At 43.3% G+C, this 19,976-nt stretch overlaps 2 protein-coding genes across 2 annotated transcripts in view; both read right to left on the bottom strand.

The window, feature by feature from the left end:
* The window catches only part of ppfibp1b (PPFIA binding protein 1b), a 28,858-nt gene extending 12,890 nt beyond the window's left edge, over positions 1–15,968 (bottom strand). The window contains 8 exon segments of the mRNA XM_048256353.1: positions 1,038–1,130; positions 1,377–1,469; positions 3,363–3,494; positions 3,857–3,970; positions 4,101–4,187; positions 6,432–6,637; positions 8,134–8,218; positions 15,740–15,968. Coding sequence (XP_048112310.1) covers positions 1,038–1,130; positions 1,377–1,469; positions 3,363–3,494; positions 3,857–3,970; positions 4,101–4,187; positions 6,432–6,637; positions 8,134–8,197 — 789 coding nt within the window. The 5' untranslated portion in view covers positions 8,198–8,218; positions 15,740–15,968.
* Positions 15,969–16,744: 776 nt separating this feature from the next.
* Positions 16,745–19,736, bottom strand: si:ch211-245j22.3 (uncharacterized protein LOC563798 homolog). Its single transcript, XM_048257761.1, has 5 exons — positions 19,616–19,736; positions 19,141–19,273; positions 18,028–18,177; positions 17,610–17,715; positions 16,745–17,209 (listed from the first exon to the last, which is right to left on the bottom strand). The coding sequence occupies exons 1-5, from the start codon at positions 19,684–19,686 to the stop codon at positions 17,007–17,009; spliced, it is 663 nt and encodes a 220-aa protein (XP_048113718.1). The 5' UTR covers positions 19,687–19,736; the 3' UTR covers positions 16,745–17,006.
* Positions 19,737–19,976: the final 240 nt, after the last annotated feature.

Consider the following 19,976-nt stretch of genomic DNA (forward strand, 5'->3'; position numbering starts at 1 on the left):
CAGGATGCATAGCTCACACAAACACCTTCATGACTGTTGAGTCTAGTTTTGGCATTATCCACCTTTGACCCCTGAGTCACCTCTGAAGTGAGATGTTCCTTCCTGTATTGTTCAGTTTTTGTTTTACTGAAGCCAATTTACTGCAGTTAAGTCTACAGAGACAAAGTCCCAGACCCAATGGTTGAGCCACTTTTAGAAATAAACTGGGTTTTAGTGGATGATGCGTTTAACATACTCAGCATGTTTTACATGGCTATCAGAGAAAAAAACAAACAAGAGCTGGCATGCAACTAAAATATATAATAAAATGGAAGGCAAGATGCCAATTGGCATTCTAAAGATATTTTGCAGTCATTCTGATCAGTCAGACTTGTGGCCTTAGATACAATGACATAACATACATTACAGCCAATTCTAGAATAATACATGTGAAATAACTCTTCAATGTTAGTACTGCAAACAGCCTACATGTTATAATCATATCCTTGTTCTAGAATTTCTTAAAATACTGTATCCTGGATAGAGCTGAAAAGGGTGGGAAGCCCTTAAATGTGAGCATACTTGTGGTTAGGGTTATATGCCTGCATCCAAAAGTAGTACTTTCAAGGATACCACTCTTAGAAGCTCAAAATCTTATGGTGCATTTAAAACTCAAAAGAAAACCTGCGTCTGTGCTTGTAAGAGCTTGCTGTAACCGCATATCTGTCTCCTCACTCCCCTGTAGGAACGACTGCCAAAAATCATTCATATCAATGACTACGTCTGCAGACAGCTATTGTCAATCATTCATCAATCACAGCTCTAGTGGGTAGGGGGCATGTGCTACTTTAAGGGTCATCACTGCTGATTGGTTATGAAGTGAGCTGGTATTTTCTTTTCTTAAAAAAAGAAAAGAAAATACACTGGGAACACAACACAATAAAAGCAGCAGCAACAACAGCAGCAGCAACAACAGCAGCAGCAACGACGACAACAATGACGACGATGACAACAACAACAACAACAAAATACAAAAATCCAGCCTGCGAGGGGCAAACCTTCAGTGCCTGGATTTTGTGCTCCTTCCTCTGTTTCTCATACTGCATCTGGCCCATTTTGATTTTCAGGCTAGAGAGCTTGGCCATTAGCGACTAGCGGCAGAGAGAGTTAGCCCAGGAGGAAGAGAGAGAGAAAGAGAAAAGGCAAGACATAAGACAGAAAACACTCCAAGAGCAGAGGGAAGATGATCAGATATGGCAAGAATCAGAAAATGTACCAGAAAATGTGAAGGCAAACAGTGAATGGCCTCTGTAATAGGAGCAGTGGTGGCACATGTTTGAGTGCAGAGGGGAGTGGGTGAGTGAGTCTGCACTGGTATTCCATTTAGCTTTACTCACCTTGGTAGATTTTAGTTTCTTCTCATACTGTAGCCTCTCGCTCTCCATCTCGGACACCCTGTACCTCAGCTCATTGATCTCCAGGATTAAAGTCTGAGCAGAGAAACACACACAAACACACACCACTTTAGCTACGCTCAAACTCAAGGATCCCAACCACATACAAATTAGCCAGCCAACCGTAAAATGCTAAAAAGGCACAAAGGGACCAGCTGGACATTAATTTACATTTCACAGAGTTGGTAAGTGGTTTGATCAATAAAAGTCACAGCTTTGAAAAAACACACAGTGGAAAGAGGGAGGGTGGAGAGAGGGGTGAAGGAGAGAGAGTGAAGACCGTAAAAGGTCTATAGACAGAATAGAAAATAAAATGCTTATTGTAAACAACTAATTCAATTGTTTTGACAGAACTCTGGAGAAAATTATTATAGTTTGGAGTGATCAAGATACGTTTTTAGCTTTCACACAGAACTAAACACCGTATGCTAGGCATCAGAACCAAGCATCACTGCTACCCTGGCTGCACTTTCCACCAACTACGCAATTCTCCCACACTTCCCCTCCGCCTGGACAAAGAGGTGGAACGGACCTGCGGGACCGGGCCTCCACAGCTGCCTTTGAGCATGAACTTGAACACTTTGAACAACATCTTCCAATACCATGCCATCATGGTGCCTGTGTGGTTCCAATACCATGCCATCATGGTGCCTGTGGGCACTAGGGGATTTTATGGATGAGCTCAACACTCTGTTGTCTTCCATCCCTGAGCATGACTGTCCCTTACTCGTCCTTGATGACCTCTTAAACATCCCAATCTCAGCTGACCTGATACACTCCTTTGACCTACAATGGGTCCACAGCCCTATTACTAACAAAGCTGGCAATTCTCGCTCGATATTGTATCAAAGATACCTGAACAGCCACCTCCCTCCACCTACCACCTACCCCTCCACCACCGGACCACTGTTTCATACAGTTTAACTGTTCCTTCACCTACGGTATCATTCCGCCACAGCCTCTGAAACCTGTCTCCAAGCCACTGCCCCTCATTTACTGCCTCCACCTCTCTAAAGGTTAATGATGCCACAGAGTCTCTCTGCTCCATGTTGACTGAATAGCCTGTCTGAATAACTGGTCCTCATATTTGCACTCTATGTTGCACTGCATGTTCTCTTTTTTTTTTTTTTTTCGCTTTGGACAAAAGCATCAGCTAATAAATAAGTGTATGTTTTGTTTATCCAAGATTTGATTCTAAACTTGGACACACACACTCAAATTGCAAGATTTCTACACATTTGTTTCATTCTCCAAAACACTCCCTGCAAAACTCAAGCCCACAAGCACAAGCCCATCCCTGGATATAACACCCACATGCTCAGGAAGCTGCCTCTGCTCTTCTCAGGCCAGTGTGTGAGCGGAGGCCCATGGCTTCCTGGGTAATCACTACTTTCCAGGGAGGGGAAAAGAGAGAGAGAAAAAAAACAAAACAGCTTTACAGAGGAAATGGCTTCTGGCTGTTTTTGCGCCGTTCCCCTTTTGTCCACATAGCAAGTGAAGCACAACATGGATAAAAGCCCGCTGTTCCACTGGACTGGAAGAGACTGCTGCGGCTCAACAACATGACGTGATTGGTGTGCGGCCAAACGTTCCCCCCCTCGGCACATTGTGGAGAGCCAGTCCTGCTGCTGCAGGCACTAGTATGCACTAAAAGCGAGCCTATGCTCTGTGAGCGCTGTCTCAATTCAAACACTTAATTGCATAAGACGCAATATTTGGGAACAAAAACAATTTTTGATGGAAACGGACCATACTGCTGACTTCTTTCTGACCTTTCTAAACGGTGCATGCTTCAAGCATACAGTGCTAGAGTCTTTCTTCTGGGACAGTGTGCAGACCAAGACTTGGACTACAGTTCCTCAGGCAGAGGATTCCCATCATTCCGAAGACATGTGTTTACGCACGACAGCAAAGGCTCGTTCCTCATACCTCGCCGTCTCGGAACTGTTCGTCGAAGTCCAGCCGGTCCTTCTCCATGGCACCCAGCTTGAGTTTCAGGGTGGAGATCTCGGTCATCAGGTCCAGCTTCTGCGTCTCCAGAGCCGAGCGGCACAGCAGCTCCTGAGGGACCCAAGTGACAGCAGCGTGAGACCAGGGAACATTGGACCGGGAGCAAAGTTTTCCCACAATAAGACAGAACAGTTTACACTATATACTATTTTTTGGCCACTAAAAATTAGTGGTAGCGCTTTCCCAGTTGAAGAGAATGGATTTTGCAGGGTAAATTGGTGCACATGCATTCGTAAGGAAGCAAAATAAAAACATAGTACAGTATGAGTATGCATATCACTATTGTCAGCAAAGCGTGGTAATGAGACATTGTACTAATAATACTTCTATATCACTGATTTAGGGGTTTAATATCCTGCAATAAATATCAAAGGAATAATTTTTTTTAAAACATGATCAGTGTTTTGGGTTACCTGTTGAAGCATCTCCTCTGTGGTGTTTAGCTTTTCCCGGTGTTCATCAAGGCACAGGTCGAGGTCCCTAATCTTTTCCCCTTGTGCTTCCACCTGGTCTGTCAGCACACTCACCTGTCCATACAATCACATTACACCAAAGAGTGTTCTATCAGAGCATGTGACTGACAGCACTGTGGCCTGACATCTGATAGAGAAATGCCATGGCCATTGATTTTTGAAATGGTGTTAATGTAGGAAATACCTGAAGCACTAGGGACTCCTTATCACTTTCAAACCGAGCGAGTCTGTCCTGATAAAGGTCGGTGCTCATAGGGATGTGGCCATTTGACTGCAGTAAGGAAGAGAAATAAATCAGACACATACATTAAGTGGTGTGGTTGAGCAGCTAATTGCAACAACATTTGACATGTCTGAACATCAAAGCCACAGGTGAACGTTTGAGGTCAAAAGCAGGCCACTTAAAAGCTTCAGAGAGGTTGAAATCTGAGCCGTTTTCGCTTGCAGCCTTTTGTTCTGCCAACAGCACCTTAAATGGAGAATGGGCCGCCAGAGGAGATCTCAGTGCAAACACCGAGTTATGGTATTACACGCCTGCTTTGGCATCTCTCTGGCTGTCTGCCAGCAACTACAGACTGTTTGCGCAAGGAATGCACGTAACCCCCCGCCCCGCCCCGTGCTAGCCCCACAACCCCCAAACATCTATTGTGCAGGCAATATGGGACCAGTCAAAATCTTTTCTCAGAACAACTTAGACAACCAGCAACATTCAAACTGAAGAGTCTACTTCAAATCCAGCAAAACAGCATAATTGTGTCTGGGCTTTCAGACAGCAGTGTTTACCATCAAACAGCCAACAAAGCTTACTATCAAACAGGCAACAACTCAGTCACGTGGCTTAAGGTTGCTGCCAAGATTAGAGGCAGTTGAGGGATGGCGAGTCAAGTTACTCTACTCTCTACTCAGCTTGGACTCCTGCACTCTACTGGAATAATCAGGGGCTGTATTCACAAAGAATTTTAAGGCTAAAAGTAGCTCCTAACTAGCGAATGTAGGAGCAACTCCTTAAAATAATGGGCGTGTCACTCCTAACTTTAGGACTCCTCATTTTTTTTCACTAAAAGTAATTCACAAAGCATTTTAGACCTAAAAGTAGCACCTAAGTCTGGGACAGCTTAAAAGAAGTCGAGAGGACTCCTAAATCACTAAGACCTATTCACAAACCGCTTTTTGTGACATTTCGCGTCGCAATGTTTTGAAATCCTATGCGGCTACAGGAGCTTTGCGAGGGAACAATTTTGCATTGTAGGCATAACTAAGGGATGCAATAACACCACCAACAACCAAAACTACTCATTGTCAACATGTAAATTAAATGTAATGTCTCATTGTGAATCAAATTAAAATGTTCTCCTCTTTGCAAACGTAGGCATAGGCATATGGTGACAGATTAATTTAATAATGTTGCAAAGATACTGCATCAATCCGTATGTTTCATTAGGCTACTAGGCTATTTGTTTTGCCTTACTCTTTATTCATTTAGGCTAGGCCTTTTTATTCAGTTATTCATCATCTTCCGTCCTTCGCACTACTTGTGTAGCACACGCATTTTAAGACCTGTCACCTGTCACTAATCATCGTAAGGGAGGTGTTTGGAATCATTCCCGCGTTACAATCAAGGTGGCCACTTCAGTCAAGCTCGTGCACGAGTAATGACGTCATCCATGGCAACGAAGACTCACTCTTAGTTTAGGAGTTGTCATTTTTCCTTACTAAGAGGAGGTCTGAAAGGCTTTGTGAATAACTTTTAAGAGAAAACTCCTAGCTAAAATCTTTTTGTGTGATTTAGGAGTACTCCTAGTGGTAAGATAAAAGGCTTTGTGAATACGGCCCCAGAGCCAAAAAAAACAGCTACTCCCAACTGTTGAGCCCAATGGAAGTCCATTTTGCAGGCATTGCTTAGAATATTTATTTTGGAATCATAACTATGATTAATCATCAACAGTCTTTGAGGTATCTGAGCATCTCCAGATTTGGTATCCACCTGAGCTCTCATAACTAAATGCTTATGTTTAAATGTGTCACCAAGCAGATTGGTATTTCACTGCCATAATAAATCAAAAATATCTTGCTGTATCATATCTTGTGTTGCTACTGCTTCAAATTGCAGACGTCACACCTTCCCTTTAAATTAGCATTGGCATGTATAAAAATAAGATCCTGTGACACTTTCAACATAACTTCACCGTCATACCGGTAGCTTATCTTATGTGACCACATATAAATAACTTTTTCTCTTGTTTGGTTTCAGCATAGCAACACAACACACACAGACTTGGGTGATGAAATAAAGGAATACCCCAAATGGTGATGAAGTGCATGTGTGTACATTTATACATGTAAAGATATATACGGGTGCATAGCCTGCATATGGATGCATGTGTGTGCATAAGTTAGCACATACACACACAGAAACAGGCAATCATGCTCACGCATATACAATGCATATCCATGTACGTCCACCAAAGAGAGGGTGTGTGAGATTGATTATAAGAACACATGAATGTCCACACACCAAGGGCCCGTGCAGCCACTCCACCAGGCTGTCGGCGGTGGAGTCGGGGATCTGGCAGCGGAGGCCCTCCCTCTCATCGCCGTCCATCATCTCCAGCACGCCGCGCAGGTCCTCCAGCAGGTGCAGCGCCCGCAGCCCGCCCATGAACGGTGACGTCGGCGACTGGCAGTCAAACATGCCGTTGGAGTAGTCCAGAGCCTTGGAGCCTGAGTGGGGGCAAAGGTCATAAGGTTAATAAAAACTATTCTGGACAAAGTACAATGAAACATAAATCTTATCTAACGTATCTTTCCTTGTCAACCAATCAAAGATTTAGACGTCAGTAGAATGACTGAAACAAAACATTCAACTGCTTCATCCCTTGACAGAAAAGAAAAAGGTCTTTGGAAGCATTAGGTCCACAAGATGTCAAATTTGGAGCCAAAGCTTTGCTCCTGGCAAGTATTTCTCACTTTATTTTACAACTGTGGTCCCAGACACACACTTTTGTATCTGTTCACTTCTAAACAGTCATCCACAGCCATGTGGCTTCTCAGCCAAGGAAAACTCTGATGTAATCTCAGAGCACCCACCAGGCCTTTAGCGCTGCTGCGCCAGTGGGGGCGGACCGTGTGTGAGGACGATGAGCTGCTGAGCAGGACGCAGTGTGCTCGGCCAGGAACAGATTAGCAGCGGGCAGACGCTCACTAAATGAGAAGGCTCGCTCGAGGCCAACATAAAGGCTGCAGACACCCGGGGCGCGCAGTAACTGCTCCGCTGCAGGACATCACGTCAGTGGACAGGGCCCCAAAAAGGGGCAATAACAGTTCTAATCCTTTAACCACAACAACGTGTCTCACTTAAGGCCTCGGTATTATCCAAGTTGGTCTTATTCTTTCATGGATAAAGAATGGCACTAAAGCATTTCTGCCTGATCAGAAAGAGGAAGACGTCTTAAACCTTGGTTCATCCCTTGAAAACCAGCTTTTATTCCCCTTTTTGGAGACTTTAGGGCACAGAGAGGGACTCATCACGGAGCCATAAAATAGAGCACATCATTGTATGGTCATGACGTGAGAGGAAAGCTATTCTAATTCCCCGTGGAGACGAGCAAAGATAGAGGAGACGGCGGCCGAGCAGACCACAGGGATGGGAGGCAGGACAGAAGAAAAGCCACGGTCTTACAGGAACCTGGGGCCATCATGTGATCCGACAGGCCATTTCCACTTGGAAATGTCAGCTATAATTAACCGACAGGGAAAACAAACTACTACTACATTTGCCTATTCCTCTGAGCTTGAGTTAAAGAGCTGCCAGCTTCAACTCAAATGACTTAAGAAACAAGTGAAACAGAAACATGACCTGATATACTCTCATGCAGTGGATGGCAGTGATGATGTAACACAGCATCTTCAAAAAACAGTAAATGGCAAGAAATACCAGCAGTTAACACACGCATTATGCTCACTATAGTAAACACACAAACCTCTCAGCTGCAACATGGACTTTCTGCTTTCCCACTTTTGTCATTTAAAACGTGCAGACAGCTCTGATACATGATATAACCCACTAATCTCAATATTGTGGCTTGTAAGTCTGTGTATTGGTCAGGAGAACAGAACAGAAAGTCCTGAAGCACATTAGCAAGTCTGGTTGGACAGGTTGAGCCTGGGCAGCTGTGCAGGTGTTCTGGTTAGGCACGGCGACGGCGACAGCCCCTTACCCGCGATGATGCCATCCATCTGCTCCAGCGCCGCCGCCAACATCTCACTGGCGTCCGACATCATTCTGGCAGCTCAGCCACAACCCTGAGAAAGAAACACAGCACACAACACATGAGGTCACTCACGACATAGAATAAATGCTCATGTCATATCCCACAGACCAATATAAAAAGTCACAATCCCAAGCAAAACACAACACACCCTAAACTGAACAATGACAATGTATTACACAAAATGATTAGAATATCATATAGCAAACAGATCTTTTCAAGCCGCATTAACAATAGGATAGAATAACAAAACCACGAATTATAATACATCTAGCTTGAGAACCATGGGGAGGCGGGACTCATATTAAAGGGTACTGGGGCAAGATGGCAAGTAAAGCCCAACAGAGTACACTTGCACTGACCACAAAACTTGAGCTAGCACCTACAGTGCTTTAGGACCCGCCTTGCATGAAGGGAGCTGGCCCTCACCCCCAACCACACACCAACGGAAACACTGACAATCACCAGTACACATGTCAGACAGCAAATGGGACCTTGATAGATCAGAGGTCCAAAAACAATGGGGGCTGAGAAGCAGACCCTTTTCATTTCAGCCTAATGGCGGTTCTTTGCGTGTTGACTCTGTCATAAAGCCTGGAGAGGGTGGAGCTGGGCCGAGTGGGAGAGCGGGGGTGGCTGTCAGCGGCGCTGCGCTGCACTCACACGATCCCTAATGAGCGGCTCCCACGACGGGGCCTGTCATTTAGTCCCAGAAACTCACTGAGAGGAGAGCTTTACTTAATGCTAGCCAATGAGTGGGACACCAATTAGACCTGGGCTATGCCCACACAGAGAGCTCTAGCTCCCAAATAATACACTGCAATGTATGATGTAGATATATTAGTACTTCCACAAGGGAATGTTCATTTTTAAGGCAGAATGGTGTGCATTTGACTACATGTTACACTGTTACATTGATGTCACATTAGCCACGTTTACATGGACACTTCTATTCCGAATAGAAATGGAATAATAGCTCAATCGAAATAAAAATTGTCATATGAACACCTCAATCGGAATGAAAATTCCTGATCTGATCATAATTTTAATCGGAATGAAAGAAGTGGTAGTTCGCTCCTATTCCAAATGAACAGCCATGTATATGGTCATTCGGATTGACTGCTGTATCTTCTCAAGGAAAAGTAGGCTATTCCGATCAAAGATTCTAAAGTGCTTGAGGGCACCTGATCGGAATAGAACACACCCCATGAAAAACAGACGGCACACATTTTTCAATTGGAATAGTTTAATCAGAATGACAAAAAAAAAAAAAAAAAAAAAAAAAAACTGTCCATGTAAATGTGGCTGGTGTCTTCAGTCAAACATCAACTTGAAATATAATTACTAACTTCAGACGATTGCAAGTAAAGTAAAGAAGATCGCAACCCTAATCTAATGGATTTCAGGTTGTCTAGGAGGTGTCTGCAGTCTGTTGAGGTACGTCTGGAATGTGGGGAATCTCGGGGGTTTTGCAGCGTGGTCGTTAAGAGAGCTCTAAAAACGTCCCAGGAGCTCCACTTGTCTCAGGTTGAATTGTTGGCTGTTCCGCCTTACCCTGGGTTACCCAGATGGCCTCACACCAACAGACACCCTTTCCAAAGCAGAGTGGCTACCAGTCACTTCAATCCCTGGTGCTGCATTTCGAGCTGCTGCCGAGGGACACTGGGCACTTTGTTTGGCCAACAGTGAGGACACATAGTGGGCCTCCTTTGGACAACCGCCTAGAAACACAGTGGCCTCTCAGTCTAACCTCTGCTCGACAGTCACAGCCACACCAAGCTCAAAGTCACATTCTCCACAGTTCATATTTTTACGTTGTGATAATCTCCAGTCCTCAGTTTCCATATGAAATGGTGTGAAGGCCTAGAAATATCTAGCAACTATATGAAACCTGGGTATAGGAATGCCCATTGTGTACTCTCCCGTCTGATTTGATCACCATATACTTGCACAAGTAAAGGCCACCTCATTCACAACAGACCTTTTGAGAAGGTGGGGTGTGGTGCTCTCAAGGACCTGACCAAACATCTCCACACTTTACACAGAGGACATATTCACCTCTGTCGACCAGGGCAATGTAACACGAAAGTGTACCCACCAGAGTGCGACAACAAGTAATCCTAGTGTTTCCACTCATCAGGGATTTCCAACAGTCACAGTGGTTGGAGAAAGTGTTGAGTCATTTCGTTGGTGGAGTCTGCTATTTAACCAGCTGCCTGACTTCCTGAGGACTCCCCACAACAGTGCTGACAGTGTCTCTTTTCTTCTTTTTAGGGCTGGTTTGAAAGACCCCCTCCTACAAATTCTGGAGGTCTTCCGAAAGACAGACATCACACATATTCATCTGCAAATAAAGAGTGACACTAAACTCTTTCCACACAACCATCTGGAGGGTGTGGATTGCAGAACCCTATAAACATGAGTCTAAATGCATATGTTTTATACTGTACTTTTTGCTAATTAGGGTGGTACTCTTCTACAGAGGGTGGCACAAAGGCACTAAGCCTTCATTTTGCACAAATGCAGGTTTGGGGGAGTGACTAGGGCAGAAATCTTTTCAAAATGTCTTTTTTTGAAACTTAGCTAAACATTTAGCACTTCTGTGAGGCAATTCTACTGTAGAACTTGAGGTAACTACTTGGACTCTCCAGAAGACTTGGAAATGGAGTATTGAGCCATATCAAAGAGAGTGCCAACATTTTGTTACCCTGAAGAAATGTAGGCATTTCAGCATGTTTCAGCAAAACCCAAATTCCACTTGGCCATGATGACTCAGGACAGAACTCCCCTTAGATGCCTCTTTGCTCTCAACTCATCCAGCTAATCTGGGTTATAGCTCGGGAGGGCATAGGAGGGAGAGTTCCTGTTGAATGGGGATGAAAAGAAAGGAAACTTGCCCGGAGGACATGTTTGTCTCGCCACCTCACCCAACAGGCAGCTGCAGCAGTGCATAACATGCCTGCGAGGCCATGAAAATCCCCAAGGTCGGAACAAATCGCTTATTGGGGCTTCTCTTCTCAAGGCACTGGCAGACTGGGCTATTCGAGGTAAGCAGCAGAAGAGAGTTGATAAGGGCTGCTTGGAGAGAAAAAATATCCCCTTGGTAGTAAACCACGTGCAGGCAGTAGCTTTGAGAGCTTGTGTTGAGTCTATGAGTTGTTACTGACAAAAAAAATAAACTAAACAGAAGTCCATTTTGAAAGGCTAGTCTTGGCCCTGGCCACTGAGTCAACACAAAAAAGTAATCACTGAATGTCAAATAATTAAACAGGATACCATTGCTCAAACACCAGGGATCTAAGGCCCACACACCATCCCAGCCTTGAGCAGCTGCCTGAGGCAGGAAGAACAATAGATAAACTGTCTTGCTCATGTCTCTTGAAACTCCAACAACATTTCAATGGCAAATCAACACTGCCTCATATTAAACAGGGGCATAATTGCAGAAAATGAAGGCTTCTGCCACTTTTGTTTTGGAATGAATGTCATCTCAGCATTTCAAATATATAGAGAGCTCTGGTTTAAGAGGGCAGGTTGCCTTGCATTGCAGAACCCTGCAAGGCTGGAATTTCCTCCTGGAACTCCGACACACAATGGCTCCGAGCCGTGGAGCTGATAACACATGAGGCCTTTGTGAGGCTCAAATTTCGCTCTTTTCGGACTGAAATCACATGGCCCAACACAGACTTACTATTGTAGCATCTGCATTCAAGAATCCCAGCCTTTCACAATAGGAGAAAACATTCAAGGCATTCCAGAAATGCACGTCAACAAACATTACCATACAGATGACATTTTAAATAACATGAACATGACAGCCATAAGATCTAACTGAACTTCAGTCTACTGAGAAATCAGTGTTGCCTAAGAACCTCTCTGGGGATGGGAAAGGATTTTTTATTAATGTTGATACTGCCAACTAGGCAAGGAAGAACTTGAGAAACATGATCTTCTCCTTGTAGTGCCATCAGAGAGAGATGACCTGTGAATGAGGAGAGTGAGCCACATTTATCTTAGGGACCATCCACATGGAATGTTTTGAATTCTCCCCCCTTGCGTTTTGCATTCATTCATCACTGTTTCAAGAAAAAAACTAGTGAAAACTTGGAAAGGCTGCTATTTTTAAATTTTACACTTGACCAGTGAGGAAAAAGAGCAAATAGAGTGGGTGTACAGTACAAACTAACATGTAATATAAAAACAGGTGAGTGTACAAACTAACGTGTACAAATAGCCTCTCTGCCTAATCTTGGCTTGGAGTTTTATTGGCAATGCATTACACAGAGCACTCCAGATGGAAATATCTTTTGTAATTGAAAATAATAATTTTAATAAAATTAAAATATATTTCTACCACAAAATCAAAGTTTGGTTGGTGGATGGATGGATAGATAGATAGATGATAGATGGATAGATACTTTATTGATCCCCAAGGGGAAATTCTTCATGCCGCCTGTGATCCTGGGGTTGGTAAAGAATATGATCATCTGCTGCACTCGACCTCTGGCCTTGGGCCTACACAGCCGAATCACATCCGTGAGTGGGAAGCATGGTTTGGGGGAACAGAATTTCCCCAGTTAGGGTGAACCTACCCTGCTTAAGGTTGCATTTAGTGTCACTTTATATCAAACAAACCCAGAGACGCCTTTGGCTGCTGATGTTACTGATGGATTACGTCTTCCTCATATAAATAGAACAAGCTACCTGATTACCATGACGTGTCTGACAATCAAAATAGATGTTCTTCAAAATAGAAGTTTTCTATTTTTAATAGAAAACAATAGAAAAGTCTCTTATTGATAATTTGAATTATATACAATATTAGATTTAAAAACCCACCTGCCTCAGCTTCCTTTAAGAAAATTCTAACTGATTGGCTTAAAATCTTTTACCACTGGAGTAAAAAACATGGCTTAACATTTGCTTGAGCAAAGAGAAATAAGCATGGCAGTGTGTGAGTGGGGAGAAACCATAATGAGTTCTCAAATCCATCAGCCCTAAAGGCCTAACAAAGCACCAGAGTCCATCCAGTGGGATCTGGTACTGGAAACACACACACACACACTACTGCCTCTGCTCTGAACCCTGGATATCTGATAGAAAGCCCCTACCCTGGCACAATCTGGAGAGAAATGTCAGCCTTCAGGTCACTCATCTCTGTAATGGTGGGAGGAAGAGAGTGTTTGTGGCAGGCAAGTTAAGTCGACAGGCCTCGCCTGAGTGGAGCGGAGATGTGCAGCGGCAGAGAGCGAAGCGTCTGTAAAGGCTGGATTTAGAGCAAATCTTGTTTTCACACAACGTGTTGGGTGCAGTACAGAAGCTCAAACTCATTGTGTCATGCTTAGTGAAACAGCTATAAATATAAACTATTCTGTGAAAGAGATGCTAAGCAGTATTATATGTGAAGGACAGTAAAACGATCTGTGCAGGATTTAGATGGGGGGGAAACTGAAGCTATCCGAGGCAAATGCTGTTGTTGCCTTCCCACGAGTGCACAAAAGCCTGGATCACAACGTTGTCCCCAGGCTAGACTGCTCAGTGTCATCAGGCAGAGGGATTTGTGCCGCACTTGAGACAGTGAAAGAAAGGACTATTTCTGGATTTCCAGTTACTTAGCCTCCATAACAGTGTGCCTTTCACTGACGCAAAGCTCTTTTCTTCATGAACCCAAAAAACCTGTGTCACAGATGCTACATTACTGGGCTCAGGTTAAAGGCGGTCAGCACATTTCAGAACTCCAGGATACTCGGACAAAAACCATCATAGCAGACCAACGTGCAGGTCTGTGGGGCACCCCAGAGAAGCTACAGCCTTCACATGTTGTCGACAGCCTGGCCAACATCGGCACACATTCCAGGCATCCTAGTGGACGCCCATCAGGCATGCATCGGAAATAAACACAGATGAGGGAGCCCAAGAGGGCAGTGAGGCAGAGATAGAGTGTTATACATATCACTCATTTTACACTCATCACAAATGCCTGAGTGAGACATGGCTTGCACCTGAGGGGCAGGGGGCTTCCAGCTGCTTAAATATAGCCCAAATAGTAAAAATAAAAGTGCCTGAGGGTTTAAGTAAACATACGTATTTGTAAATTATGGCTGACCCAGCCGGCTAGTTTAACTGTCTACGTTTACTTTAAAGGTGGTGACTGGGTTAGAAACAGCTCATGCATAAAATATGAAATAATATCTAGCTACTCATGAAAACTCTTTTTTCAATATATCCCTGGAGTGTAATGACCCAAGGTTTTGCAAGAGGACACAGAATTAAAGCATACAAATGCAGATAAGCAGCCATGTGCCAAATGTGTGTCTTAAAACATTTAGCAAATTCTTTAGACAGGAATTGAAAAAAACTAAACTGTCCAGATGTGTGACTGACAAGGCAGATGATTCAGTAAAGGGCTTTGGTTGTGAACTAAGAGCCGCAGCTTCTGCGAGTACATGTAAGTCCTTATAAGTCCTCTAAGGTCATGGATCATAACCAAAACCTCTCTCAAAGTTGTGATGAGCACAGACAATATAAACATCAGCAAATCCCACCTTCCCTCTCTACACTGCCAACAGCAGACGTTGACAGACAATAACAGATGCTGATCTGAAAAAAGAGCTCCTACACATGGCTGGATGTTTTTCCAATCTTTCATAGTTTTATGTAATGACTGAAACCACCCACACTAAACACTTCACCTCATGATTCCAAGGTCCTACTAGGTACAGAATAGCATGAAAGTGTATGCTTTGTCGTCATGCTTGTTCAGCTGGTGGTGGTCTGCAGGAAGCTGACAGCTGAAAATCTGTAATTCTATACCACCAGTGTGTGTTTCCGATTTTGTAAAGATCTGAATTTTATGCAAGAGTACGTTTGGTGATATCGGGGTTTCGCAAACTGCTCAGTGCCAACGGCAGCAGTAGGTTTTGACTATTACTGCAGGCTCGGAGGTGTCTCTCGGAACATGCTACGTGGAATGTGTGAATCACGACAGTGAAGTGAAGAACTTCCCACAGAGAAAGTAGCTTAACAGTGCTGAGATTACTCTGAAATGGCTACTGTAGCCTAAATCCATAATATAGTCTAACGCGATTTCGCAACATAAGCTAAATATTAATAGAGCTTTTGCCAAGCCCGTTTGTTTAATCCATATCTTTAGGCTACGTTTCACGAAGCTTACGTGTGCCTTGGGCAGTATGTCTTAAAAAGCAAAGACAAGTTAGAGAAACCCAGAGTAACAAAGTGTTCTCTCCGCAGCTGTGAGAATTCCCGGCGTTCGATTTCACTTGATTCATGTTTTCATTTGTAGCCTAGGCTAATAACTGGAGACAATTAACGCCAACACGAAGGGAATTCCTGTACAATGTAGCCCAAGCAACTTCTTCTCTTCAGTCTTTTCTCTGCAAATCAAGTGTATCATAGTGTAACTACAGCACAACCTACTTTTAAATGAATTAGCAAACTTTTGCCTTACATTCAAGTAACCAAGTTTTCTCTGAACTGACTCGTCAAGATTTTCGGATTTTTACACGATAGGCATTAAAACAAAAAGCTTACTTACCAAATATCGATGAAAATAAACGTCAACCTATGTCCGATCAACAGTAGGCTACTCCTCAAGACGACTACAAATTCTCACTTTTTCTTCTTTTAACTTAGTCCAGTTTGCTTGTCTCGTCGTCCGTAGTGCCCCCTCGCCTGCGCCATGACGGTAAAGAGCTAGGGATGGGAAGGGAAGCCGTACGTCATGGCGCGCTCACATCCCGCCACGGGGGCACGCACCAGTCGTGGGATCACACAGACAGCTTGCATGGCATGAATTAAAGGTTAAAATAAGTTAAAATCACCGGTTGTCAGAACAGCAGGTCGGTTGCTTGTCAAACAGACATTCATCATCGAAACGGCTTTGAAGATAGAATCGCCGTGGGCTAATGGAAAATAAACAGTTATGTAGAATTGTTGCTCTGTTATCTAGTCAGTAGTCGACCATAGGTCTACCAACAAAGTCAAGGTAGGTTTTTAAAACGAATTAAGGTCAACATACCTTTTTCTTCCATTTCAGTGATAACACAGCGATATTTTCCCACATTGTAAGATAACTTTTTTTTCTGTTATAGCTTCAAAAAAAAAAGTTAATGTTTTTATTTATTATTTCTTCAAACTCAGACTCATTAACATAGCCTAACTATTACATGTGTGGTGTCTACTGGACACGAGTGTAATAATTGTAGGTGCTATGTAGGCTACTGTGTAGCTGTGTCCTCACTGGGCCTGCTGTGTGTGTGTGTGTGTGTGTGTGTGTGTGTGTGTGTGTGTCTGTGTGTGTGTGTGTAGTGTCTGTGTGCGGGAATGTTGTCTTTGCACCTTCTATTCCCACACAAAGTGACACAATCGTTACATTTCAAGCACTTGCACCTGTTCTGATTAAGTTTTAAGACATAAGCATCAATAATGATCAGAAATCTTGTTTATATTTTTTTTTACCTTGTTTATAATTGAATTTACTAATTTTCTCACAAAAAGCGAAAATCATTCATATGATCATAAATGTGATCTCACAGGGATAAATGGCAAATATAAACCATGATGTTAATCATTGGTAATTGAGCTAAAGTAAACACCTGATAAATATTTTTACATAAAAGCCTAATAATGTGGTGGGTCCACCAGACCCAGGAACATTGGCTGAGTAACAAAAATACAGTATGAACACCTTATAGGGTTAAGTGCATGATCTGGGTTCAGTTCTTCTTGAGGTGGTGAATAATGTTGGGTCCCTTCACTGTCCAGTCTCCTGACCTGGAATCAGGAAATAATTGATGTAATAATCACAGCAGTCTTGGATTCGGATTGTTTTCAGGGGATGCAGATGGGAGGTGCAGGACGTCCATCACCCCAGTTGCATGTTCATCATGCAGAGACCGTTTTGGTGGCCGCTCGACCTTCACAGTGTTAGGGTCGCACTCGAGCATCTCTCTGATCCACTCGTCACCCAAAGCTCCCTCAATGAACTCCTCCAGACTGATGATAGCTTAGGAAGTGACAGAGGAGTTAGTCAACGAAGGAGTTTGACTCACAGTTGAAATGGCTGAATAGTGGCTTTATAGGATGTCATGATGCAAGGCATGAATTAGGTTCTTCTGCTTTGAGTTATTTATGTATTTTAAGGCTAGGCCTACGCTAGGTTTCAACAACTATGCATGTTTATTTTACGGCATGCCAACTCAGGTCTCTAGATTAAGGTAGTGAACCCAAACACGACCACATTAAAAATTCAGATGGTTTTAGATTTAGAAACCATATTGACCAACATATAATGGTGGTAACCCCATGCTTAGCTGTGTGATCTGCTGCCAAAAGGTTTACTGAACTGTGTGATTTAGGCCTACTCATGTTGTAGGCTACCCAGATTATACTGCTGCAGTACTCACCGTTATTGTCTTTGTCCAGTCGCACAAAGATCCTGTTGGTGCACTCCTCCGCTGTAAGGGGGTTGATTTTGGTTATAGAGGCGGCCACGCTCATCTTGTACACAGCCTGAGATTAGATAGGGAAGATTGACTGAGTAACTTTAGAAAACACATGATCTCCTGACTCCTTGTGGACAAACTAGATATTACATACAAAATATGACTCGAACATGATGGCCTTACAAGTGCTGAAAAGTTTTTTTTTCTAGTTTGAAAATACAAAGACTAACGTTACACAAACAAATACAGAATATAGGCTATCTGTGTACATGATGTACAACTATGTGGCATGTGTGCAAATGAGCTGACAAATAAAACACATTTTACAAGTTAAAAAGAACTCTGTGAAATGCCCTCATGGAGAGGAAGGGGGCGCTACCTGCATGATCTCTAGCATCTCTCCTCGGGTTATGGTTCCGTCTTTGTCTTTGTCATAGAGCTTAAAAGACCAACGCAGTTTCTCCACTGATGAGCCTTCTGTCAGCATACTGATGGCCGTCACATATTCTCTGAAGTCAACAACTCCATCCTGCAAAGCAACAGCAGCCCCAGGCAGTGGGATGATTACAGTATTGAAAATCAGTTTGCATTTAAGCCTCCCAATATACACATTGCATTGATGATGATTTGTTACAATGTTAAATACCTGACAGGGTTGAACCAGAACTGTGGAAAAAGAAAATTCTGCTGTTTTCAGAAATATGAAAAAAATCTGAAGATAATTTTGGAAGACCTTGATTGTAGGATTCTTGTGGGCAGAGAAATTTTATTATATTTTGGGAATTGCATGACAGCTGCTCAATCATTTTTGAGTTAACTTTGGCAATTCCATCCATCCTACGGCTCAAAATCTAAAGATGAACTATTTTCCTCTGATCTCCAATTCATTATTATCCAATGAAGAATTGGGATAAATAAAATACAAAAGAATTTGGTCAAAGAATATGTCACTGAGCATCAGAACCAAATAATCACCAGGAAACCCTCAGCTAAGGCTATTCCACTCTGGACTTGTAACCGGAGGGTTGCCGGTTCGAGCCCCGACCAGTGGGCCGCGGCTGAAGTGCTCTTGAGCAAGGCACCTAACCCCTCACTGCTCCCCGAGCGCCGCCGTTAAAGCAGGCAGCTCACTGCGCCGGGATTAGTGTGTGCTTCACCTCACTGTGTGTTCACTGTGTGCTGTTTGTGTTTCACTAATTCACCGATTGGGTTAAATGCAGAGACCAAATTTTCCTCACGGGATCAAAAAAGTATATATACTTATACTATACTTATATATAATATTACCAGACACACAAGCCAGCAGTAACCAAAAACTTGAATTTGAAACTTGAATTTAAATTGAAAAAGATGTTAATTACATCATTTGTTGTTGTAGCTTGTTAGATCTGTCAGAGGAGAGGATTATCCCAGCATTATCTGAGGTATTGTGAGGGTCTGCACTGTTAGCGGGGCAGACATGTGGTGCCAGGCAGGAGCAGGTGCTGCCTACCCCATTGTTGTCAAGTGTGCGGAAGATCTGCTCGGCATACTCGGCCGACTCGGACCCCACGGTGCCATCGCAAAAGTGCCTCCTGAACTCGTGCAGAGTGATCAGACCACTTGGACACTCCTTCATGAACTTTCTGACAATGATATTTAATTTTGTGATTATAATGCTTGATACCCATATCAGTATTGTATTTATATTAAGCAGGCTATTTTGACATTAAGGGCAATAAATTATGTTCCATTGGGACAAATTCCATTTAAATAGCATTATAACTGCAGAAGTCATTAGGACAAATTCCATTTAAATAGTAGGCCTAACTAATACATGAATCACCAGTAGATTAATGTGTCTATAATAAATCAACAAAGCCCAGTCCAGATAAACTTTTCCCTACCCTTCCACAACCTATCCTAAAAATGCAAATTAATTAAATGTTAATGCGAAATAATGTAGACTTACTGATCCAGACTCTTACCTGAACCAATCATAGAGTTCGGTGATATACGTGCCTCCTCTTTTGCAGGGTAGTGTGGCAGCTTGACCCATTCTTCTCTTAGCCCAAAGCCAGAGACCCCAGGTCCTGTTATATACCAGCATCCAGCTTACCTTTCACGCAATTAATCACATTTACCAGTGACCTTCTGGAGAGGAGATATAAGGCAAAAGTAATCTCCCCGTGGGAGGTCACGGATGGGAGAGAGCCGAGGCAAATGTAATTAGCTCAGACTGGGCTGTGGGGGCCTGCTCGAGAGGCACACTGTGGCTAAAGATGGGGTGAGTTCTGTTGTATGTATGTAGGTTAAAATGTGTGTGTGTGTGTAGTGTATTTGTGTGAT

The sequence above is a fragment of the Alosa alosa genome, chromosome 11 (assembly GCF_017589495.1).
Source record: "Alosa alosa isolate M-15738 ecotype Scorff River chromosome 11, AALO_Geno_1.1, whole genome shotgun sequence".
Lineage (NCBI taxonomy): Eukaryota > Metazoa > Chordata > Actinopteri > Clupeiformes > Clupeidae > Alosa > Alosa alosa.

What these genes read in the sequence shown, in the direction of transcription:
- si:ch211-245j22.3 (XM_048257761.1), bottom strand. Translation starts at nt 19,686, where the DNA reads ATGGGTCAAGCTGCCACACTACCCTGCAAAAGAGGAGGCACGTATATC. An exon ending in AGATGCTAGAGATCATGCAG is followed by an intron (nt 17,716 to 18,027) that starts GTAGCGCCCCCT and finishes ATCTAATCTCAG; the next exon opens with GCTGTGTACAAGATGAGCGT. An exon ending in ACTGGACAAAGACAATAACG is followed by an intron (nt 17,210 to 17,609) that starts GTGAGTACTGCA and finishes TCACTTCCTAAG; the next exon opens with CTATCATCAGTCTGGAGGAG.